Below are 26,610 nucleotides of genomic sequence, written 5' to 3'. Positions count from 1 at the left end.
ACAAGGGTCTGAAAATCAGACTATTACTTAGGTGATTGCAATCACTTATGTCGATTCGACAACTAATGGTCGTTGTTTTCCCACTAAAAGCCTTTTTTCAAGCCCTTTCATTTAGAGGGAAGTTTTAAATTAGTATTGTCTTTCAAATGCCGTTGGAATTTAACCTTTTCATTTTTGTTGGCCTGCAAATGGGACATAGTACCTTTAATGACGTATGGTAGATTTGGATTCGCAATTGATTCGCCACTGATAACGATCAATGACAAGGCTACTGAATGTGCCTTTGAGTGAATTTCTTTAAAATCTTCCATACTGCTTTGTGTTTCCAATCATGTTATGTATTTGAATGAAACATTCTAAAAGTAATTGTGTGATAGCTACAGATATCTATTTATATGAAAAATTTGATTGTTTATGATATAGATTTTTATTGTATTTATCGACCAAAATTATTTTTTCAAACGAAAAATTATATTCGGTCGAAGGTTCGGAGTCGGTGTGTAATCGGTTTGGAGGTATCAGGAATCAGTCACACCATTAAACCGACGCAAGACCGACAACGAACCGAGAACGAACTTGCAGTTCGACGAATGGACAAGAATCGATCGGTTTGGAGTCGGTGTAGGGTCGGTTTTGTGTGTAGTGGCTTAGGACTAATAATTTGTCTAACCGATAAGACCGACGCAAGACCGGCTACGCATTGAACCGGAAGTTCAAAATTGACCCAAGAATCGGTCGGTTTTGGACCGGTTTGGATATTATTTGATACAGGGTGACTGAGGTATAAATAACAGTACTGTAAAATGGTTATATCATATTGCAATAATGGTATTCTATTTTGTTTTGTTTTTTCTCATTTTTTCTGAAAGTTAATATTTAATAGTAATTGTAAATATTAGGCTATAGACGCTATTCATTCTTGATTACATATTTTGTGTTCGATGGTTCGTTAAAACAGTGCTCAGGATTTACTAGTTTTAGTATCAGTATCATTTTGTTCGGTACCTTCGAAACAGTCCAAACAACCTCGATCGCCTCTGGCGTATTCAATAGACTGTTCCAAAGGTACCTTGTATGGGTAATTCTTACTACTGACCTCACTGTTGTGTATCATTTGTTTTTATATACCTCACTTAAGAAATCCAGCCATCTGATTGGTCGAAATTGCATTCATAAACTTCAACTATTTCTGTAAAATTCCCAGTAACCATGGTTATTGGGAAAATAGTTCAGTCTCCATGGTTACCCAATAGGTTTACATGTTAAAAAATGGTCTGAGCGATCGAGGATACCGTACGTGTGCGAAGAATTGGTCGGTAATTTCAATACAATTGAATCTCGATCGATCTTACCGACAATTTTATCTTGCATTGTTGACATGAAGACGAAAATAAACTTCCAAAAACAAAAAAACAACATCTGCCGATAGATCTTGATCTAAATTCGTGCCAATATGCATTGCAAAAGTAAAAGAAGGGCCTGTTTAATGGAGCAGCCGCGAAGCATCCACCACGCGAAGCCGTTTTCAATCCATTTTAATGTATATATAAGAAAAAACTGCCATGTATGGTAACAGAGTGTGATAGCCGAGCGGTTTAAGGCGGTGATTTTAGTTACATCACCTTTTGTACGCAAGAGATCGAATCCCATCTTCGACAAAAGTTTTTTTATTTTTTATTTTTTTTTTTTTTTTTCGGCATATAAAAGTATTAATGACTTCTTTAATATTCGAGAAATAGTTGTTTTTATACGCTCTCGGGAAGGTTACAATTGGGCTATTGCCCTCGGCACGCCTCGGGTAATAGCACAATTCTAACCTCCCCTTGAGCGTATAAAAACAACTATTTCTCTCAAAGCAGTCATTAATACTATATTATAAGATGATGTTTTATTTGTTTTAAAAAGTGATGTTTTACAGCATGATTTTACTAATGACCGGTCATTAGTATTTGATTATGACCGGTCATTAGTAAAATTACGTGTTAGGCAAAATGAAAGCCTGGTCATATACGCTCTCAACCAATCATTTGATTAGGATCCGCTTCATCATCTTATAATGTTGGTTATTATTATTAGTGGTAAAAATAATAGCAGTATATATGAGTATTATCATAAGTAGTAATAGTATTAGTAGTATTGGCATTAGCATTAGCACCACTATCGGTATAATTATTAGCAGTAACGTTAGCAATATCATTAGCACAATAGAACGGTAGTTCTCGAAAAGATGACGTAGCCCCCTTCCCGTGACCATACTCGTCCTCTTGATGTATGTTCTGTTTACTTCGTTCATGGAGAAACGGTTGGGAAAATTCAAAAAATTGTTTTGGAAAATTTACGCACAGTGACGCCTTCAATGAAAACCATGAATATCTTTGTAGGTTGAGATTTTTGTTCAGGATTTTGTTGCATGTAAGAGGGTTAGTACAGTAGAAGGAATATGTAATAAGTAATATTTCATACATAAATTTATTTATGATGTTTTATGATAAGGTGCAATAATACTGGTAATAAAAAACAAAATGCATGCTCATTTATTACTTCATGATGTATTTCAATCAGGAAATATTGGCGAAGTGCCGACGATAGCGGATATTTAATATTAAGAAAAGCAATGAGACAAATGACATTTGTTTGAAAAATGGTCTACAATGCTGCAATCAACTGTATCTTATCATGCATAGTATCTAACTGTATCAAGGTTAGTTGTGAGTTACTGTTTATTGTTAACCTATTATTGATTGAAGTAGGCCTAGTGAGTATGGCAATGGGTACGAGACGTCAGGGGCATAATTTGGATGCAGCCATTGTTATGGACCGTTGGCGGATCCTAGGGATACAGGGGAACATGCCCCATGCCCCCCACCCCCGCAAAAAGAGGGAGCAAGGGAGTCGAAGAAAAGAATAATACACAAATATGATTTTCCACTTTTAAAAATGAAACAATAGACTGAAATTGAATTGAAATTTTAAAAAAGGTTCTACATTGCTGCCATTAACTCTAATAAGTAATATTGTAATGTATTTACCTATACAAAATTATTTGTAAGCTACTGTTTATGGTCAAGTTATTATCGATTGAATAAGAAACCTGATGGCTCGAATTCACAAAGGAGGTTTGTCGGCAAAGCTCCTTTTGTTCCGCCAAACCTCCTTTTGTTCTTTACAAACCAGGTTTGTAAAAAACGCGTCATAATTATGACGTACGAAAACCAAGGTTTGTCGACAAACCTCCTTTGTGAATTCGGGCCATAATGTTTGGGAGGTGGAATTAGTCGTATATGTTACAGTGTGTGGTATAATTCAAACACGCTGAATGGCATAATCGAACGTGCTATAGACTATATACCAAGTTTATTAAAAGTGACAGCTCCACAATTTTATATGGATTTATTAGAAGATTGGGTGAATACGAGACATATAAGGAGTATAGACATTGGTGATGTGGTAATTTTTAATAATAAACTTATTCGATATAAAGGAAGCTGTATATACGATAAGAGGTTGTATGACAAAGGAATTTACAAATTAAAACATATTCTGGAAAACGATGGTAAACTAAAATGTGACAGGCATTTTATCGATTTAGGTGTTGAAGTAAATGAAATTGAAAAGATCAAGCACTTTTATGCCTGTTTACCAGTTTGTTGGAAAAATAATTTTAGAAAGGGAGAAGAAAAAAATAATTTTAGAACTGATTTCACTTTGGGGAAGAAAACAACTAATATAGCTGATCTAAAATCAAAACAAATTTATGTACAATTAATAAAGAAATATGATTTTAAACCTTTGGTTTTTGAGAGAATTGGAAGGAACTATGGTTTTTCCTGTAAGGAAATAGAAAACATATTTTTAAGACTAAGACAGTGTACACTTAACAGTCGATTAAGAGAGTTTCAGTTCAAACTTATACATAATATATTATATACAAACCATCACCTCTTCCGTTTTGGTCTTGTCTCGACTAACTTATGCTCATTTTGCGAAAAAGATGAAGAAACATATAAACATTTATTCTATACTTGTGAATTTGCACAATCAGTGTGGGGAATGTGCACGAGATTTTTAGACTTTGAAATACATAACTGTAGTTTGGAGGAAATTCTGTATGGGAAAGAGAAGAGAAATAAAGGAAAATATCAATTAATGAATCATGTTTTAATTCTTGTTAAATATCTGATTTATAGAAATAGAGAACTTAAAAAACCACCCTCTTGTAATGAAGTAAAGAATAGTATAATAGGGGATAAAGTAGAAGAAAGGAAATTGGCAGCAATGAGGGGAACTCTCACTATTCATTTTTCTAAATGGGAAAACCTGAGTATTAGACAAACAATTGGAACCCAGAGCCAGTCGTCCACCGGTTAAGAGGGGGGGGGGGGGGAGGGGGATAAGGGAGAGGTCAGATAGGGTAGGGTTAACAAAAAGAGAAAACTTTTCTCTCAGGACAACAGTATAAAAGAAGTATAAGTTGCTACATTGTTGAAACAAAATGTTTGGATTATACAACTGCATATGTTTTTTTTGAAAATATGAATTTTTGTTTCAAACATAATGTATAGGAACTAACTATGTAAGTTTCTTTTGAAGCCGTTTGTAAGACAAAAATTTATACTGATTTATAATGTCATCACATTTGCAGTGAGCGTTACATAAGATGATTGTAATTTGTACTATGATTATAATTTGTTTCAAGAGAGAAAAGAATAAAAACTGACAATAAAAAAATAAAAAATTATTAACTTTTGAAAAGTGTATCGATATTTTCTAAATTGGAGAGTGAATACAAATTATGTCTTTTACAAATATTTGACTATACTTGCAGGTGAATTTGCCTAGAAATATGAACATTAAATTAAATTGTGATATTGACTTGATAGATTCAATATGATTTGTTCTGGTGTTCTACGACTAGCCATGTTTGACGAAATTTTTCTTCATAAATTATGTTAACCGTCTTGAAAACTCCCACCACACATACACACCGTCCCAACCTCCCCCCTCTCTCTCTCTCTCTCTCTCTCTCTCTCTCTCTCTCTCTCACACCTCTCTATCTATCTGTCTCTTCTCCGTTTCTACCTTATCTTTTCCTTCTCTGTTATTCCCACTTTCTCTCTACCAACACGATTGTAAGGTAAAAAGGTAAAAACTAACGTGTTTTTAACTGTATTTTCCCCCAGCCCAGGCCCCCTCCCTGGATCTGCAACTGCCTGCATAGATCCGCCCTTGACGGTCCTGTATGAATGTTTGAAGTACCGATAGTACCTTTTTTGTCTAGTTCTGACTGACTGGAAAATAGACCCAGCTAGACATTGGTATATACAGTGGCGGATCTAGGAATTTCTTACCGGGAGGGGGGGGGGGCACAATATCGCATGGGGTGAAATATATGAAAAACGATGGAGCGAGGCGTCAGCGGCGAGGGGGCGAATTAAGCGACCAAGCGGGGTTGGGTCTGGGAGGGGTTCAGAACCCCCTCCTAGAGTAGGAAGCATTTGCAATTTTAGAACCACATTAGGCGCATTTTCAGGCTCTTCCTGGAGTAATATGACGTAAAATCGCTTTTTCCTACCCCTCCAAGAGTAGGGATCTTTTGCAATTTGAGAACCAAATTTGGCGCATTAATGTCCATCGTCACTTCCTGGAAAAACACGAGGCCTTCTTTTGTTCAAATCTTGATAAAGGCCTTCAGTCTGATTTGTTAGAAGTTAGAGAAAAGTGATCTGTCACATGGCGAGACGTTGTATATGCTTCGTCGCTGCATAATGCACAAAGACGGTGGTCTGGCACTTCACTTGTAGTACTTGCAAAAATTATCTCGAGTGTATCAACTGTGTTATTATCAGGTCGATAGACCTTTTTCAGTGGGGGGGGGGGGGTGTAGAGGCCGCCGTTTGCCTACAAAACTAGCCACCAATTACTGACAAATATATTAATGCCAATGTCCCAATGTCTACAAATTTAACCCTATAAACTCGGGGCCAGGAACTAAGTTATTGTTCAGTTTCCCCCTCCTGCGCGAAGTGCGGAAGCTTTGACACTTCATTAAATTATTAGAGAAAGAAGACGATTAGTTGTACCGTTCCCGACTCTTACTTCTTGTTTCGCGCCTCTCACCCGAAGCGCGGAAGCTTTGACATTTCATTAAATCATTGGAGAAAGAAGACGATTCCTTGTACTGTTTTTGACTCTTAATCCTTGTCCGAATTCAATTCCCCCCCCCCCTACCGCGCAAAGCGTGAAATGAAGCGTTCACGTTTCATTAAATTATAAGAGAAAGAAGACGATGCGTTGTGTCGTGTCCTTGTCTGAATTCAGTTTCCCCCTTTCGCGCGAAGCGCTGAAGCTTTGTCGTTTCATTTAAATATTACTCTTAATCCTTGTCTGAATATATTTTCTCCCATCCCGCGCGAAGCGCATAATCTTTCACGTTTCTTCAAATTATTAGAGAAAAAGACGATTCGTTGTACCGTTCTCTACTCTTAATCCTTGTCCTAATTCAGTTCCCCCTCCCGCACAAAGCGCGGAAGCTTTGACGTTTCATTAAATTATTAGAGAAAAAAGACGAATCGTTGTACCGACTCTTAATCATCGTCTGAGTTTTTCAAAAAAAAAAAAATTTCCGATAGAAAGTCACGGTTCGTAGGGGAAATTTGCCGGCCCACCGACATAATACATATCACCGACTTCAAACTTCTGCATGATATAGTACACGAGGATCGAGCAAGAATACTGAAACAGTGGACCCGACACAGCAACATAATTATATAATATATAATTATGTTGCATATTATGCGTATCTTTCTTGCCCCCTGGACGTGGTGACTCCATCCAACATTCCCCCCTCTCTCTTACTCTAACCCCTCTTCTCTCTCTCTCTCCTCTCTTTCATCCCCCGTTTCTTTTGTTTCCTTCTTCTTTTCTCTTTTTTCCTTTTCTTTCTTTCCCTTCTCTCCTCTCATTCCTCTTTTTCTTTTTTTCCTTTTCTTTCTTTCCTTCTTTCCTCTTTTTCCATTCTTTTCCTTTTATTTTGTTCTTTTCTTTCCCTTTCCCTCTCATTCCCCCCTTTTCTCATTTTCCCCGACAGCAGCGCAATTTTACCGACAATATCCAGGTGGGGGTGTCGCTCCCCCACACCACCCCCCTTTAGCGACGCCCCTCAGCTGGTTGTTACCCCCATTATTCTTTTAAAAGAAATGCAATTCCTCATGCTCTCGCACCTCTCTTCTATAGTTGTTCAATTCTCTTTTTTTTTCCTTTCTCCTTTAACTGACAAAATTCTCTCTTTCCCCTCTTTTCCCATCTCTTCTTTTGGTTCTTCTTGTGTTTTTTTCTTCTTATTTTTTTTCAGTGGGGGTGGGGGTGCACGCCTGGCAAGAGGGACCCCATATTATGCAAACTGCAAAATTGCCTCCCCCGCTCCTTTCCGGTAAAAAAAACACCTTCTTATAATATCACCCCCTTTCTTTCTCTTCCCTTCTCTTTATTCTCCTTTTCCCCTTTTCTCTCCTGCGTCTCTCCCCCTTTCTTCCTTTTCCACTTTTTCTGTTCTCTCTCTCTTCCCCTTTTTTCCTTTCCCCCTCCCTTTTCTCCTCTCCCCTTTTCTCTTCTACCTTTTTTCTTCTTCTTTCTCTCTTCCCTTTTCTTTCTTTTCCCTCTGTTTTTCCCTCCCCCTGCTTTTCCTCCCCCTCCCTTTTCTCCTTTCTCCCTTTTTCTTTCACCCCTTGCCCTTTTCCCCTCTTTTTTTATACCGGGAGGAGGGGCACGTGCCCCCTACGGTGCCCCCTGAATCCGCCACTGATATATATATGCCTATAATTTACAATAAGTTCCGCAAGTTTGGTGTTATTTCGTCATAGTTATATCCATATATTTTCATTATGTTCGCACTATATATACAGTCAGGCGCGTACACAGGGGGGTGTTTGGGGGGTTAACCCCCCCCCTTTGGTAATTTTTTTTGTGTAAACCCCCCTAAATTTCTCTAAAACCCCCCCCCCCCCCTTTTGGATTTAAAAAAAAAAAAAAAAAATTCCCATGACCTAAAAAAGCTGACCTTACCCCCCCCCCAACGGAGCAAAATGTCAAATTTTCAAATTTCGAGACCAAAAAAAAAAAAAAAAAATGTGTCCTCTTACCCCCCCCCCCCCCCCCCCCCCCGCTTATTCAGCGGTCGGCTGAGTCGTTGCGATTTTTTTGGGACCAAAAAAAAAAAAAGTGACCTCTTACCCCCCCCCCCCCCCCCCCCCCCCCCCCCTGCTTATTCAGCGGCTGGCTGAGTCGTTGCGAAATTTTCGGCCCGATTTATAAATGTTAAACCCCCCCCCCCCTTGAAAAAATCCTGCGTACGCGCCTGTATACAGTCAAACCCGCTTTAAAATGATCACCTGTCTACCCCGGCCCCCCCACTCAGTGTTATTTAGGGTACGCATATGCTCGTACCCTCTTTTTGAAGGCACCCCCTATCTGAGGACTGCCAACATTTTCCGAACCCCCCTTTCGCGGGCTTTTCGCGGGCTTTTCCTGCCTTGGAGACCCCCCTAAATCAGGAAAAATGCTCAATGTACCCCCCTAAATTCTGAATAATTTCTCAGGAGTCCATAGAGATGAGAGAAAAAAGAAAAACACCCCCTTTTTAAAGAAATCTCCAGGTGAAAAGTCAAATACACCCCTTTTTTTACAATTCTCGGGCCGGACTTTGTCGCACGAAAAGTACCCCTTTACCGGACATTTTGGCAACACGTACGCATGCGGTCATTCCGACCTCTGAGTGGGGGGGGGGGGCCGGGCTGTCTACATTCTACAAAGCCCACATTTTCTTGTTTCCCCTGCCAATGGTTTCCTATTGAAACATGTACTAAAGGAACCTGTACTTAAAGACCACTTTTCTTGTCTTCCTTGGTGGTCTTTATAGGCAGCTAGACAGGTTATATCTTCTGAATTTTACAGAGCCGTAATATATCCACGATTTCCAAATCACTAATATTCTCATGCATTTTAAGTTCATGTGTGCTTTCCCAACAAAGCCAACATGCGTCGTAAATTTCATATGAAACCGAGTTGGCTTTAACAAATTTCATCATCAAATTTAATAATTTTTTTAAATAGGGGTCAATGTGCAACGCTCAAGCTCAAGGGGAATTACAGCTCCTAAGATGTATTGAAACAGCTCGATACCTACTCAACTCGGTACGTACATTGCTAGTAGCTCGGTACATATTTTCTCTATTGAGTCTCGTGCACAAAACCGAGCGCAGGAGTTCCCTAAATAAAATACATTAAAAACATTTTAGCCCACCATCGGGTTTGTTTCGTATTTATTAAATAATGTAGAGCTTTCTTCAAAGAAATTAAAAACAAAAAAAGTTCTATATTCCGAATCTCATATGGCTGTAGTTCCGTCGAGATTACCTTTTTGTTCTCAATATAATGTGTTTTGCCTTCATTTCAAAAGATAATGTGTGAACTAAAATACATGTAGTTTGGGTAAATTAGAGGAGGTTAAAATATAGATGATCACAGCAGGTTTCACAAACTAATCGTAACCTAAATTCAGAATAAATTGGATCATTGTGAGGGGATTGTGAGAGCAGCTGAATTTTGAACAAATTAATGTTGTTTGTATATCTTCTGATTTGGAATCGAAATTGAAATTTCCAAATTTCGAATGAGTCCACTCTCTAAGAAACATGATATCTCCTATGACAATACTCATAAAATACCTTCCCATAACAAAATTTGGTTTGAAGGGGGGGGGGGGGGGGGAATTCTGGGAACATCATAAAATTCCGCGACCTAAAAGTTTTGTGAGTTTAGCGAGTTGATAGGGTTGGGTGTCGAAACGACCTCATACGAATATACTTTGGTTGAGTTTGTTTAGGAACCGCTGGCGGTGGTAGTTCATTTTGTCGACAAAATTCAGGTTAGAGTTGACAGAAAGAGAGACTAAAATGGCAGCTGTAAACGACCCGTGGATGCAAATAGTGGTCAACATCGGTATTGGGGCATTTAGCCATCCTATGGGCTATGTCAAAACGTTGATTCAGGTGAGAATGATGTCTAATTTGTGTGAACATGGTGGAATGACTAATGCACGATGGCGCGCGCTGATGACTATCGTATCTAGACTTTGACCCGTAACTCCGGCGTAGAGATACCCTACTAAAACATACCCCAAAATCAACTAAATCTGCATCAATTGTTCAAAAAATGGTCATGATTTAAAAGTCGTTATGTTTCTTACCCTTTTCGTGTCAATATTCTTATCTTATTTTGAGTATTTTCCCTGAAATGTAAAAACAAAGCCTTCAAAATTTAGTATACAATTTCTCGCAGGTTTCACTGCACTGCAAACCGCTGCACAAATACAACAATTGTACATCTATACCGACAGTGGGCCAGGATGCTTGCGCACGCGCGTGCGTGAAGTGAGCGACTGTAATTTCAGATCCTCATTAAATTCATGCAAGTATTTCACATTATGAATTGATGATGATCTTTAGAGTCGCTAACTTCACGCAGGCGCTCGCCCGTCTGCGCCTGCAACCCACAGTCGGTGTGCATGCACTTGAATTGTGCAGCGGTTTGCCGTGAAACCTGTGAGAGAGTGTAGACCTATACTTTATACTAATCTTTGTTTTTAGTAACTCCAGGGAGCTCCACTGCCAAAGGCGTGAGAGCTCCAGATCCTTAACCGGGAAATGATTCAATCAGCGGGTTTGGTCCTATTTTTTTGAAATCTAAAAAAATAGTAATTAAACCTTAGACTTACAATGTTTTTTTACTCTTCTGGGCATCCGTTCAACCACTTGAAATTATAATTTGAAGATGTCTTCCATGGGAAAAAGGGTGATTCCTTGTCCTAAACCAATTCATCCATGGGTCATTCCATGTCAAATCACCCAATGGTTTTAACCCGACCATTTTTGATTTTGATGAAACTTAGTGTACTTGTTGAGTGTGATCTCACAGCACCAAATCCAAAATTTTAGGTCAATCGGGTGAGGGGTTTGGGAGATACGGCCCACCAAATTTTGAGATTTTTTCAAAAATGGGGGTGGCGGGCCTACCTTTGAACCCTTGTATCTCGGAACCTAATGGGTCAATCTTTACAAAATTTGTATTGTTGGAAAGGGTATTCAATAAGGATTCCAATTCTGCCGCCATTTTGAAGATTCGTACATGTTGGGGTACTTTGACCTCTTGACCTCAGATTTGACCTTGAAATTGACCTTGTGGATCACGTAACTTTGACAACATTTTTCATGAAATGTAATTTCTGACATGTTCACTAAAACATGTAAAAGTTTCAGAGATATAATATTTTTTGTTTAGGAGCAATAAGGATTGAAAGTATTCATGCTCACAGATATTCACAATAAACCCTATTATAATGTATACAATACATGCAATATGCACAGTACAACATACATCTTCCACATGCTTTTTTGTTTTAGGCATATCCATCCTAAATGTCAGTAGTACTTGAATAGAAATAAAATGACAAGTTCATATAGGCCTAAAGGGTTAACAGGATGTATGGCTTTAGGCCTCTGAGTCGGTTCTAGGATAATTACCCCCCTGGAAAATTAACCCTCAGGAAATTCCCCCCCCCCCCCCCCCTGAGGACAATTACCCCCCAAGGACTACTACACCCAGAGGATTATTACCCCCCAGAAAATTACCTCCTAGGACAATCTGTCCCCCCCCCCCCCCCCGAGGACAATCAACACCCGGACAATTTCCCCCTAGGACAATTACCCTCCCCCCCCCCCCCCCCCGGGAAAATTACCCCTCAAGAATAATATACCCCAAAAAATAAATCTGCTTTGATTAAAACCACCTTATTATCAGGTTGGACTTCCACTTTAACGAATGGGGGGGGGGGGGGGGTAATAGACCTCTGGGGTAATTGTCCTTAGAGGGTAGTTTTCCGGAGGTGAATTTTCCAGGGGGTAATTATCCTAGAACCGACTCAGAGGTCTAAAGCCATACATCCTGTTAACCCTTTAGGCCTATATGAACTTGTCATTTTATTTCTATTCAAGTACTGCTGACATTTAGGATGGATGTGACTAAAACAAAAAAACATGTGGAAGATGTAAGTTGTACTGTGCATATTGCATGTATTGTATACAGTATAATAGGGTTTATTGTGAATATCTGTGAGCATGAATACTTTCAATCCTTATTACTCCAAAACAAAAAATATTATATCTCTGAAACTTTTACATGTTTTAGTGAACATGTCAGAGATTACATTTCATGAAAAATGTTGTCAAAGTTACGTGATCCACAAGGTCAATTTCAAGGTCAAATCTGAGGTCAAGAGGTCAAAGTACCCCACATGTACGAATCTTCAAAATGGCGGCAGATTTGGAATCCTTATTGAATACCCTTTAAAACAATACAAATTTTGTGAAGATTGACCCATTAGGTCCCGAGATACAAGGGTTCAAAGGTAGGCCCGCCACCCCCATTTTTGAAAAAATCTCAAAATTTGGTGGGCCGTATCTCCCAAACCACTCACCCCACTGACCTAAAATTTTGGATTTGGTGCTGTGAGATCACACTCAACAAGTAACCTAAGTTTCATCAAAATCAAAAATGGTAGGGTTAAGATTTTCAGATTTTTCGGGTGATTTGACATGGAATGACCCCCATGTTGTATATCGTCGATTCAACATAGCGAATATAGCACATATGAATAACATGTTGTCTTTCGTTGATTCAACATCAAAGAGAAATTATGATTTCTGTTGGTCATATATGTCTAAATCCTCACTTTTTTGCCTCTATTCCCCTTTCTTAAAATGATGGATTACACTCTTTATTGTGATATGATAATCCAATCAACATGTCATACCATACCTGAAAATAAAAATAAAATGAGACATAAATCCTTATTGTGTGTGTACAGGTATGTCTGTCTGATATTTATGGAATGACCATTTTGTATTCACATGAATCGCAAAAATGCCTAAAGCTGAAATCTAAATTCATAGAACTATCATTTTTTTTGTCTACAATGCAGCTTGGTTATGAACCTCTCCCTCCTCGTTTAGGAAGGAATGCCTTCTTCAGAGAATGCTACCAGCTTCCAGGATTCCTTCCTTATGGTAAGAGAGAAAAAGAACATCTGGGGGGGTGTTTCACAAAGCCTTTTTTCAATGACACATGACAAAAATCAGTGACATATCTGCTGATGACCAATCAGAAGCAAGGATTTCAGTAGCTTATAACAAAAACTGTCATTTGTCACTGATGAAAAGTATTGTGAAACACCCCCCAGAAACTTTAAACATTGGTCCTTTATAACTTTAAAAATGCACAGAAATTAATTCTACAATGTATCTTTGCGATTGTCTCTGAATTGGCCCTTTTGACACCAATATTTTCATCCATTCTTACAAAGACATATACATTGAATTGGGTTACTTTATGAAAATGGCCTACTATTCTCCTTTGCTCTTATATGCTCTTCATCAACAGCCGGATGTATGTACATGTCCCTAGCGTAGACAGTTTCTCTGGTTTGAACATACATGTAGATGGTTCTTTTCTGGGAAAGAAACCCCCTGGATTCTATTGGGTACTGTTCACAGTGATCTTGTAAAAGCTTAAAGGGGAAGTCCACCCTGAAATTAAGTTAGTTTTAATAGGAGTAGAAAAATGAGAGAAACAAGTCAGTGAAAGTTTGAGCAAATTCCGATTAAAAATAAGGAAGTTAGGATTTTTGAAGTTGTGATCAATCAAACACAAATTGGCAACTCTATGACGTATCGTGCGAGCTCAACTTCCATTGGCTCAGTACTAAAAAAATCTAAATTTTTCATTTTCCCTCAAGAAAAATTTCAACCATACATGCACCCTAAATAAAATAATTGCAAATATGTTTCTATACTCCCCATGCAAGGAACAAATATATATTCCGTCATCAATAACGAAGAAAACGTGATTTTATGGAATATTATGCACAAAGCAAATGAAGGAGAGCTCGTATAATAAGTCACAGAGTTGCCAATTTGTATTTGATTGATCACAACTTCAATAATTCATAACTTTCTTATTTTCATTCAGAATTTGCTCAAACTTTCACTCACCTGATTTTCTTATTATTCTGCCTCTATCGAAACAAACTAATTTTGGGGGTGGACTTTCCCTTTAAAAGGTAGACAGTTTCCATGTGCACTGTGCAGTAGGTCATAATTCGCTGACACCAGACTTGGTGGAAATACCATTAATGGGTGAACAAGTCTTGCACACACCAAGCTCGTAGTCCCATCAAGAAATACCCCTTAGTATCTCAGAGAGCCTCCATGTGAGGGAATTGTAAGATAATAACTTTACCAAAATGGGGGAATGGGTCGAAAAATGCAGAGTGTTACAGTGTACATGAAATGATGGCTAATCTTGGTGATTGACTCCTGTTATTGGGTAAACATCCGAATGATGTTGTTGCCTACTTCTGTGTGTCTTTAATTGTTGCTAATTCTCTGCTGCTTCTCTCCTCTCCTCTCTCTATCTCCAGCACGACATATATACTCCGTAGAGGGCTTCTCTGGCCTGTACCGGGGGTTCTTTCCTGCCCTGTGCCAGAACTTCATCTCCGGTGCTGTCCTGAGGTCGGTCTCTGAGGTGAGGATTTAATTTTGGGGACAAAAGATTGTTCAAAAAAATTGCTTTGACCAATACAATTCTGTGAAGGGATTTCCAACCTTTGCAGAGAGTCCATTTGTATGAAATCATGCGATGGCTCGGTGATAAAGCATTGGTTTTGTAATAGGGAGGTCCCGGATTCGAAACTGAGTCGGTTAATCTTCATTACCAAGTCCCTCAGAAAGGACTTGAAGCTGTTGGTTCCCTGGTTGCTTACTTGCAAGCATACACATATACGTACAAATATTTGGCTGACGTAGCCAATTGTGAACGAAATGACACTTTGTTAAACTTCAACATTCAAGTCAACAAACAATGTACTGTCACCCAGACCCAATGAATAAAAATCATAGACCGCCAATTTTTTAGGGTTATATCCTGGTTATGTTTACAAAACGAATGATTAAATATTTTTGGAAGTCCTCATCTTACCCCATATTTTCAATTCATTTGATATTGTAATCAAACCGCAGTAGTGGCACCTAGATTTATATTGTCTTATAGATAAATACCATATTTATAATTTTGCTGCCACGTACCGACGGAGGACTGAGCAGCATGCTTTTCAAAAAGTATTGTCAAAATCCTCTTGTACCAAGTTCAGGCTGAAGCAGTGAATGTGGTCAAAAGCAGTTGTCAGTTTATTTGTTTGGTCATAATTTAATCCTTTCAATTGCTACTATGAAAAATGTCTAAGATGGATAATTGATTTTTTTGTGTGGAAGGGGCCAAAGTGAGAAATGGAAGTTTATAATTGCGGATGAAATTATATCACAACATTATGAATTGTAATTTCCTCTTTTCTTTCTTTACTTTTGATCAGAAAATGGATGAGCTGTTCCCTGTTGTAGATGAGAGCGAAAAGAAAGCCCTTGCCAAGAAGAGACCTGAATTGGCCAGTGTGTCATTCCATACCTTTATGCTTCAGGTATCTTATTTTTTGTATTTATTTATTTTCATTTCTGCATGGTTCAACAGTTTACATAGTATGATAATGACCATCACGGTAGTAAATACTAGATTATGATCATTATACGTTTGCAATTGTAAATAATACAGAAGCATACGGAATTATGACAATAAATCTCAATGCTTGGGAGATTTCCTAACAATATTTTGTTTAACCCTTACTGTACTGGGGGGGGGGGGGGCCTGGGAGGCCCCCCCCCCTCGACATTTTCGGAGATTGCGCCGCAACCGCTCGGAATTTTGAATTGTCGTTTCATGACTTTTTTCCCTCAAGTCTTACGCACATTTTGATACCATTTTCGTCGAAATCGGATATACCTGTAAGGTGTTACATAACAATTAGTATGCGCATGTCATCAAAAAAGTGCTATAATTGCATATATTCATGTACAAGCAGAAATGTGAAGATATGAATTAATATCAAATTGCTTTTATATGTTTCTCAAAGTAACTTGATGTATTTCAGAACAAAAGAATACATTAGAAATAAAAACAATAGATGTAATAAGAAATAAAAAAACAATAAAATACATAAGAAATTAAATATTCGAAAATCGCATCAAATTTGCATAAATTATCATTATTAATTACATCAAATAACTATTTTGTGTTAGAAAATAAGTTTCATATGAATAATGAGTTTCAACATTCAAAAAGGGGAGTCTAACAATTTTTGTAATGATTCTAGTTCCCTTTATATATTTCCAGATTTGATATTCATGAATGCATATTCATAATTTATGCAAATTAACCTATGCATTTTCAAATATCATAAAAATAATGAAACCTCATGAATTTGAGATGACGGAAACATTTATTCAATACATTTTCAAGATTCTTCACAAGTCTAAGGACAAATATGTAGAGTTTTCTGTAAAATGCATAAAATTAGCATTTTGCATAATTAATTAGGCTATAACAACAAAAATTTGCATATTCGGAAAAAACTAATTATACCATCTTGTTCCTTACGTTAATATCTACAAACATGCAAATTTTCGCGTTCATCGGACATTCGACGGCCGAGATCATAGGGGGGGGGGGGGGCCCCCCCCCCCCAAGTCAGAGAGTGCTCGAAATAGCCCAGTACAGTAAGGGTTAAAGTGGTAGAAGAAGCCTTGTGATTCATGTCAAGCTAGGATGAAGTAGCACGACCCGTCAGGTATTTTGCTGCTCTCTCTATGTCAAAATACATCACAGTTGTGTTAGAATTTCTCTTACTTTAAGTCATGACTGTCTATTTCATTGCTAACTCTTGCTAGCATTTCAATGACCAAAAAAAGTAAGAAAAAACAATTAAATATATAATGTTTTAAAGGAATGTATTTTAATGACAATACAAATGATATCGCCCTGATGTTTTTCATCTCTTCTCCAGATGTCAAAGGACTCAGTGGCTCATTTATGTGCAGTTGTCGTGTCCCAGCCCTTCAATGTCATCATGATCAGGAGCATGGCTCAGTTCATCGGCAAGGAAACAAAGTACAGGTCAGTCTGTGACATCATAATGTCAAAGGTCACACAGTCAATAGAAATCAGTTCATTGGCAAGGAAACAAAGTACAGGTCAGTCTGTGACATCATTATGTCAAAGGTCAAAGGTTACACAGTCAAAAGAAGGCATCTCCACAATTCCACTAGAGTGTACCCAAACCAACCTCATCCCAGACATTGTGTTTTTTTGGAAGAACTTAAAGAAAATCCTCATAGTTGAATTGTCAGTTCCCTTTGAAATGAATGTAGTTAAGGCACATGAATATAAATAGAACAAATATGCCCCGTTAGTTGCCGATATACAGGCTAATGGATATTCTGTGGTGTATCTTCCTTTGGAAATCGGCTCTAGAGGTCATATTTCGCCGGACAATGTGACGAGGCTAAAGCAGCTGTTGAAAGAAATTGGAAAACCTGTCAATGTGAAACAAGTTCGACAGACTCTATCCAAACTATCTATTGTTTCTTCGTTTGTCATCTACTACTCAAAGAATGCCAATAAATGGGAAACCAAAATTCCCCTTCGCATTTCAAGTATGTAATTACTCACACACACAAATTGGTTAATACACCTTGTAACCAGTCTTATATTTTCTTTCTACTGCTCGTCTCTTTTCATTGCCTGGCACTGATAGAATCCTCTTTTTATTAAACATCAACTCAAATCAAGCTCTTATAATACTCATTATGTATGCTTCGTATTTATTAAGTTGATATATCAAATGAAATTTCAATATTTAGCTCCTCTTATTTATAGCTAGGAATATCCATCACTCCTCAACTTTCACTATGTTGTAAAATTAGTTAATTTTTGTTGATGTTATATAACATTATTCACTGTATATCTACATGTATGTACTTTTAATGCCCTGCATTTTCCAGTAAAATGGAATTGTCCTGGGCTATTGTTCTCCTTTGTTGTGCAAGTTTGAACAATAAAGTGATGTTTAAAAAAAAATGTGTATAAAGTGATGTGTCACTGGATTAATTGATGAATAGTGTCAACTTCAATCCCCAAATTTCAGGTTATCAGTCGGAAGGGTTAGATTTCCTTGGAAAAAGTTTTTTCATATTGTTTTGCCAAAGGTCACAGGGGGATAAAAAATGTTGAAAATGCAAAAAAAATTGAAAAGAACTTGACCAATGTTGACCAAATTGGGTTCAGGTATGTATGAGCATGAAAAGATTAAATGGAAAGTTTGGGTTCGTGAAGTCAGGTGTCAAATGTCACGGAATCATTCAAATAATGAACATGCATACAGGCAAAGGCATGCTAAAGAAGCAGTCACATTCATCTTGTTTTTTTTTCTTTTCTTTTTTCACGCAGTGGCTGGATTTCTCCTTACTTTGAGGTATACAATGATTCAGGAATCAGAGGACTGTTCACGTAAGTTCACCTCAACATTTTACCAAGCTCTTATTCTACTAGGGGTGTTGTGGTCTAGTGGATAAGTCACCAGACTGTAGATCACAAGGTACAGGGCTCAAATCCCAAGCAAGTACTAACGTCCTCTTGCAAGACGTTAATCAACATTTGCCACTCTCCACCAGCTGTTAAATTGGTACCCGGTAGGATGCAAACGTTAATGTAGTTTGCTTGCATTGTGAGCATCTGTAAAATGGTGCCTGGCTTGAATGCTCCCCAGGGAGTGGAGAATGTGCATACATTGTGTGTGGGCCAGCCTGTATCCGATGACCGGGTGATGATACGTAAAGTGCTTAGAGACATTGTTGATGTGTTAAGAGCTATATAAATGCGGAATATTATTATTATTATTAATTATCAAAACCGGCACTGGGTTTAAACCCAGATCAATTTAAGTACCATGAAACCTGCTTTAGCAACCACCTGTGTGAAAGACCATCTATCTGTAAACACTACATTACTGTTTCCTTTGAATAGTATGTCATTGAAATGATGTTATCGTTGAAGTTATATGGTGGTGTGACCATAGTTTGTGCTTGACTTTTATTCACAGACAGTTTTTTTCCTCAAAAAAGTCAGTGAGGTCTTGGAAATCTTGTAGGGTCTATCACCAATGGACAGGGGAATATATAATTTATTACCTAGTGATGAAAATTATCTCTGGAATCGGGTGTGAAATTATGAAAATATTGACAAAAGATCAGCAAATTTTGCAGTCTTTCATTTTGATCAAATATGTCCGAGAGGTCCATTAATACTGTGCTTTTCCTTTGTGTTTGTGTTTTTCAGAGGTCTTGCTCCTAGACTACTACTAGACCTGATGACCTTGTGGCTGGCAAGGACAATGTACTACTCATTTAACAGACTCGTTGTAGATGAAAATGTAAGTCTTAACATTTATGGGGTCCAACTTTGCTTTTTTATCCCCTTGCCGACAAAGTCGGATGGGATATAGTTCTTCTTTCAAATTAGCAACACGTAAATTTTGTTTTATTGTTCCATTTCTCAATGAATAGTGAGTTGTTTAAATGTTTCTGGATGAAAACCTTAAATTGAATTTTAAGTTCTGACATCCATGAGATCCAGCTTTTCTTTTCTTTTTCTATATTTTATTCTATCAAATTGGCAACACGTACATTTTTGTTTTAATGTTTCATTCCTCAATGAATAATGAGTTGTATAAATGTTTCTGGATGATATTCAAATTCAAATTCAAATTCAAAGTTTATTCAAACATTTAAAACATACAAATACAGAATGAAGTTATAAATATAAAAAAACACAAGAAAGTGATAACAAATACAATGGCAATTTATAAGAGCACTTGGGATAGGCAGAAAGGAGGGAAGTTCCTTATATAAAAGCCTACCCCTAAAAACACACATACATGAAAACGAGAACAAAAGAACAGAACAAAAAACAAAGAACATATTAAAACTTACTATCATGCACGATCAGAGTATATAAACAAAAATGTCAAAAATTGGCCCATACTATTGATACTATTGATAGGTCATGTTGAAAGGATTGAAAACCTTGAATTTAATTTTAAGTTCTGACATCCATGAGATCCAGCTTTTCGTATCTTTTTCCCCCTTCAAATTGGCAACACGTAAATTTTTGTTTGATTGTTTCATTCCTCAATGAATAATGAGTTGTATAAATGTTTCTGAATGATAGGCCATGTTGAAAAGTATGAAACTTTCATTTTTTTCCCCTGATACCTATTCCACATGTTGCCAATTTGAAGATTTGAATGATTATTTTCCTTTCCCAAATTACTGTTGTCAATTGCCACTGTGTTATGCAACAATATTGGATAGAGTGTGAAGAACTTTATGCTCATTCTGCTACATATGCATCGGGTTATCATTTCTTCTTCCATGTTTATTTTCATTCGCTTCCTTTTCATTCTTTCCTAGATGACAAATGTATCTGAGCTCCGGAGCTATGCAAACATCATTACAGGAGTAAGTCTAGTACAGTCTTATTTTGCCATAGGCCACTGGATGGGGCGGGGGGGGGGGGGGGGGGCACAAGGGGGCCATGGAGTACCCTCCCCCCTACTGTTTGTCCGTTTAAAAAAAAAAAAAGGTCACCCAAGGTCATAACCTAAAAAACCCTCTTAAAGTGTTGGTAGTCGCAACAAATTTGATGGCAACATTTCACTTATTTGTATCATAATGTAAAAGAGGATGTCATTTGAGACACAAATCTGCAAGGATTTCCAAAAAAAATGTGTTTGAAGTTGAATATTGATGAAAGAATACAAAATCTAGGTTTACTGCGTACAACAGTAAACCCAAATTATGTTATTTTGTGATCTGTAACATTATGTTTATATTTCAACTTAAACTTTGGTCTATTTTCAGTTTCTAGCAAGTATGCTGACCTATCCATTCAGCCTCATCAGCAGTAACTACATCGTCAATAACTCAGGGTAAGTCCTCATCTAAAACATTTGAGCCCCTTCTGGGTATGTTGACCTATCCATTCAGTCTCATCAGTAGTAACTACATCCTTAATAACTCAGGGTAAGTCCTCATCTAAAACATTTGAGCCCCTTCTGGGTATGTCGACCTATCCATTCAGCCTCATCAGCAGTAACTATATCATCAATAACTCAGGGTAAGTCCTTATCTAAAACATTTGAGCCCCTTCTGAGTATGTTGACCTATCCATTCAGCCTATCAGTAGTAACTACATCGTCAATAACTCAGGGTAAGTCCTTATCTAAAACATTTGAGCCCCTTCTGAGTATGTTGACCTATCCATTCAGCCTCATCAGCAGTAACTACATCGTCAATAACTCAGGGTAAGTCTTCATCTAAAACATTTGAGCCCCTTCTGGGTATGTTGAGCTATCCATTCAGTCTCATCAGTAGTAACTACATCGTCAATAACTCAGGGTAAGTCCTCATCTAAAACATTTGATCCCCTTCTGGGTATGTTGAGCTATCCATTCAGCCTATCAGTAGTAACTACATCGTCAATAACTCGGGGTAAGTCCTCATCTAAAACATTTGAGCCCCTTCTGAGTATGTTGACCTATCCATTCAGCCTCATCAGTAGTAACTACATCGTCAATAACTCAGGGTAAGTCCTCATCTAAAACATTTGAGCCCCTTCTGGGTATGTTGACCTATCCATTCAGCCTCATCAGTAGTAACTACATCATCAATAACTCGGGGTAAGTCCTCATCTAAAACATGTGAGCCCCTTCAGAATTTATTTCGGCAACGCTGTGACCCCTCCCTTCCATAAAAATATTATTTAAAAAAAAACACATTAATCAACCATGTTTAGTGATGTTTCTTCCAAGAACCTTTGGGAATATGCTACTCAGTTTGCTTGTTGTGTATGATAGCATTTTTACAGATGAAATGCACCTTGCATGCATTAGTTGCTGATATGTCAGGCAAGCCAACAATCTTTCAGGTCATGAAGAGATCCTTTTGATCCTGAAGTATGCATGAAATTTGAATACATATTCAAAAATATTGTATATTATGACAAGTGGGTGTATCATAGTTGACTCATTAAACATTTTACCTGAGATGCAAAGTTAGAGTTCAAGCCCCTGCATGGCACTGGTGTACTGGGGCAAGATATTAATCTGCATTTGCTATTCTCCACCCAGGTGTAATAAATGGGGACCTGGTATATATTTATTCTTTGAATGCTTTCAGCATCTCATGGCAGCTTGGCTAAATCAAGGCTAATAGTAGTACTTTAAAGGCACCATGAACATCCCCTGGGATAGATATGTGCATAATATAAGCATAATAAGCGCTATATAAAAACTGAGTATTATTATTATTATTATTATAAATGTAATATTATTGGTTTTATTATAAATTGGTAGCTCCCTATGTATCTATGTACACCTCCACCACCATTATTATCACCATCATCATCATCATCATCATCAACATCATCATCATCATCATCATCATCATCATCATCATCATCATCAACATCATCATCATCATCATCATCATCATCATCATCATCATCATCATCAACATCATCATCATCATCATCATCATCATCATCATCATCATCATCATCATCATCATCATCATCATCATCATCAACATCATCATCATCATCATCATCATCATCAACACTACCTTCAACATCATCACTTCTACCACCACCATCATCACCATCGTGATCATCAACGCTGCCATCATCATCACCGTTGTCATATCACAACCACCATCATAATCTTTATCATTTTCATCATGATCCTCCTCATCATTATCACCATTGTCATCGTTCTCATCACCATTGTCCTCATTCTCATCATCCTTTTCATAATATAAACATTGTACTCTAAACAAACAAAATATATATAATGGTTCTTTGTCCAGATTGTTAGCTGGTACAGCTCCCTATGTTCCTGTGTATATGAACTGGGTGGACTGTTGGAGAGACCTCAGGAACAGGGTAAGATTCGAAACTTTGATGGCGATTATTCTGTCTTCAATTTTTAACATTGTAGTAAAACTAGAAACTTTGGAAATTTGTTTGATTTTTTCAGATTCTTGAAAGCTTCATGCTGCAAAAAAATGAATAAAGACTGACATACTAATGAATTTGTTCGATTCGAAAAGCCTCCCTACTGTGAATAAGGCAATTCGTTACAACTTGTGATTTTTAAAAAGATTATTTCTTGTTTCTTTTGGTTTTGCAGGGTCTTCTCAAGCGTGGCTCCAGCCTCTTCTTCAGACGCTACAATGCGAAGATGGTGGTCTTCCAACCAGAGCCGGTCACTCCTTTAGACTAGACCCCATCTCGCCCCTCACCTACCGGAGCCCCTCCCCATCTCCCATCTCTTTAGAGCCCTTTCTCCCTCTCCTCCAGGGGCTCGTTTCACAGAGCCTCTTTTCAATGACAAATGACAAAAATCAGTGTCAAATCTGCTGATAACCAATCGAAAGCAAGGATTTCAGTAGCTTATAACAAAAACTGTCATTTGTCACTGATGACAAGTTTTGTGAAACAACCCCCTGAAGTTTAGTTTCATCCGTGATGAAATCATGATGAAAGTGTGTCTATTTTTCTTGATGTGATCTTCGATCCCTCTCTTCGCTTCCTGATTTTTGTATAATGAAGCAAAGCTAGGCTTTACATTTTCGCAATATTTTGTATCGATTGTTCAAGATAATCGTCGTGCGTGTTCCAATGAAGAATTTCTCCTTGTGGTATCTGTACGAAATAAGAATTAGTGATCGTAATGAGACTCTATGAGTCAGATTCTGTTCCGTTCAATATAAGACCAGTACACATAGGTATTCAATTTGTATGCGTATATTCTTCTGTGGTCACTCTTGATTTGAGTTTGCCCGAGCAATGCCCAACATAGTACCGACTGATATTAGCCTTCATGCCATGACAATAACATTAGCATTACTGTTCACGAAGTGAATGCGAAAGTTTATTTGAAGATGCATTTGTAGAATTGATTATATATTTGTAAACTGATCTATTGCTTATTCCTTCAGCAATTTTATTTGCATTTTGTGGTGGTGGTTATTTTACGTGACTGCTAAGAAAGCATAAATACTTGTAAGTAAGCAACCAGAGGACCGACGGCTTTAGGGGACGAATTAACTACTTATACAAGCTTCCCTTTCGTGATTGGATAGTCTATAGTATCCTTCAATGTTTTTAAGATATTTCTTTATGATGTAAACACTTTGGACGCCAAAGGTTAAATTTAGTACGTACATTAACTCTATACCCAGAGTGTGGTTTGTTTTTCAAGAATTGAAAAAAGAATTACATGAAAACTGTTAAAGTGATATACTTTGAAACAGAGCGACAGTTGATGTGTCATATTGTTATATTTCATGTGATTGTGTTGTATTGTCCACTGGTTATTACCTCGCCTTTTCTTATTGCATGCAAGGTTAATGCAATAGAATATTAAGGAGAATTTGGCCGTTCAAACATATAAAGGCACCAATCCATAAATTGTCATAAATTATTTTATATGTACAGAGTACCTGTATACATGCAGCTTCTATACGATATATGTCAAATGGCCGTTTGAAAAATTATGTTAAAAACATATAAATCTCTTTAGTGATAGTATCCTTGTACTTTAGTTTATTTTGATATACATGTAGATGCCTTTTTTTTCTTCCTGAAATCAATGTTATTTTTATGCTCTTATTTTGGTGAATAGGTGTACTTATTCAAGATCACTGCTTTTAAAGTTCGTTTGATTGACATTGTAAACACACTTATTTTGATAACGTCTAATTACAGTTATTTTCTTATTTTGACATTTATCAATGTCTTTATGTAGTAGAGTAAAGTAAGATAAATTCACATGTATGATAGTGGAAAGAGTTGAGATAAAAAGAACCTCGCATTTGTGGTTATTTTGATTTTGATACCATCTTGACCAGTTCTAGGGTTTTATGTACAAACCTATTTCTCTATACTCTCGTGCCCTCTATATGTGCAGAATCTAAAGGCTGGATGCGTGTAATGACAGTGAAACCTGTACATAAAGACCACCCAAGGAAGACAAGAAAAGTGTTTCGCTTTTGGATGGTGGTCTTTATGTACAGGTTCGCTTTTAATAGTACAGGTTTCGATGAGGAATCATTTTCAAGGGAAACCCCCCAAAAAAGTGATCCATCTATAAAGGTGGTCTTTCTTTACAGGTGGTTGCTTAAGCAGATTCGACTGTATGTGTACGTATAGTTTGATTTCTCAGTGAGAAATTGTTGCATTTGGTCCCAACCAAGTCATAATCTGCATTTGGTGACAGATTTTAACCGTAAAGTCTATACTTCTTTCTTTTCAATCCTCATGTTTTTTCGAGATGCATGACGAAAATAAGGTTTTTATTTGAAATGTATGTTCTTTGTGTGGGTAGAAATACACTTGGTCTTGCATGATCTTAGTGACTTGTATTTCTCCCTTGAAATTAGGAAAGCATTTGTGCTGCAAGAACTTGGACCCAACTGATATTCTTTACCGACGGTGATGGTTTCCATCATTACATCTGTGTTTTGCATGTATAAAGTACTAAGGGCAGTTGAAGAGGAAAGAATTTGTAACAGATGCTTGTTTAAATGTGAAATACTTTGTGAGTAAATATAAATAATCCAATGAAGAAAATCTATTAAATTTTTTTGCATACATGTACACCATCATTTTCGGTTTGAGGCATTGTTCATGTAGGTTTGTAGACTAAGAGGTCGAGAAGAAAGTGGGTTGGGAGGCATGACTACAAGGACCCAACAACACTGAACCAGCACACTAATACACCCACTGACTAACCCACCCACCCTACAACAGACCATGGACCATTTGTGGTAGGGTACATGGACAGACCATCCAACCGGCCGATTTTACTCGTTGATAGACCGCCATCGACCTCGCCTCTCTGGACACATTGACCCAACAACACCAACACAACACCCCACACACTGACATACTCACCCATTGATAGACCCACCAACCAACAGCAACACATTATCTGACATATTGATCCAATAACACACAAAACGACGCCACCCCGACTAAAGCACCAACACCACCCCGACCAAAGCACCGACACCACTGACATTGTTTTGGGGTTCGTCGGTCAGCGTGTGCATGATTCGGCGTGTCTGTTGGTCAGTTGGTGCTTCGATGGGCCGGGTGGTTTGTCAGTCAGTCAGTGTGCCTTTTAGTTGGTGTGTCTGTCAGTGTCCGTGGATGGGTTGGTCGGTCAATCTGTATGGAATGTATGTTGGTCGGACATGTGTCGGTCATTGTATCAGTTGTTGTGTCAGTCAGGATGTCGTTGGGTAGGTCAGTGGGTGGTTCTACAATTCAATGGGCGGGTCGATGAATGGGTCGGTATGTAACCTTTAGAAATTTTCAAAAAAACGAGATTGTGATTAATAAAATAATTTATTTCGTTTTGAATCGATTTAGCTTTGAAAGACATGAAGATCAGAAGGAATACACTATTAGAATCGAGCTACAAATAAAGTAAAATTACTACTTAGTTCAATGATATACCAACAACTAAAAACCATATACAATTAGAGT

General features: G+C 37.6%; 1 protein-coding gene across 1 annotated transcript; it reads left to right on the top strand.

Annotated features, from left to right (window-relative positions):
* The first annotated feature begins 9,864 nt into the window (after window positions 1–9,864).
* On the top strand, window positions 9,865–25,694 carry LOC105442208 (mitochondrial carrier homolog 2-like). Its single transcript, XM_030994126.1, has 11 exons — window positions 9,865–10,046; window positions 13,034–13,118; window positions 14,531–14,637; window positions 15,482–15,586; window positions 17,006–17,115; window positions 18,448–18,507; window positions 19,336–19,429; window positions 20,469–20,516; window positions 20,919–20,986; window positions 22,923–22,998; window positions 23,246–25,694. The coding sequence occupies exons 1-11, from the start codon at window positions 9,951–9,953 to the stop codon at window positions 23,336–23,338; spliced, it is 942 nt and encodes a 313-aa protein (XP_030849986.1). The 5' UTR covers window positions 9,865–9,950; the 3' UTR covers window positions 23,339–25,694.
* The last annotated feature ends 916 nt before the right edge of the window (window positions 25,695–26,610 follow it).

Source organism: Strongylocentrotus purpuratus, unplaced genomic scaffold (genome assembly GCF_000002235.5).
Source record: "Strongylocentrotus purpuratus isolate Spur 01 unplaced genomic scaffold, Spur_5.0 spur5_contig_850, whole genome shotgun sequence".
Lineage (NCBI taxonomy): Eukaryota > Metazoa > Echinodermata > Echinoidea > Camarodonta > Strongylocentrotidae > Strongylocentrotus > Strongylocentrotus purpuratus.
This window is presented reverse-complemented; position numbering and strand designations above follow the sequence as displayed.

What these genes read in the sequence shown, in the direction of transcription:
- LOC105442208 (XM_030994126.1), top strand. Translation starts at nt 9,951, where the DNA reads ATGGCAGCTGTAAACGACCCGTGGATGCAAATAGTGGTCAACATCGGT. An exon ending in GGCAAGGAAACAAAGTACAG is followed by an intron (nt 17,116 to 18,447) that starts GTCAGTCTGTGA and finishes TTTTTCACGCAG; the next exon opens with TGGCTGGATTTCTCCTTACT. An exon ending in TACATCGTCAATAACTCAGG is followed by an intron (nt 20,987 to 22,922) that starts GTAAGTCCTCAT and finishes TTCTTTGTCCAG; the next exon opens with ATTGTTAGCTGGTACAGCTC.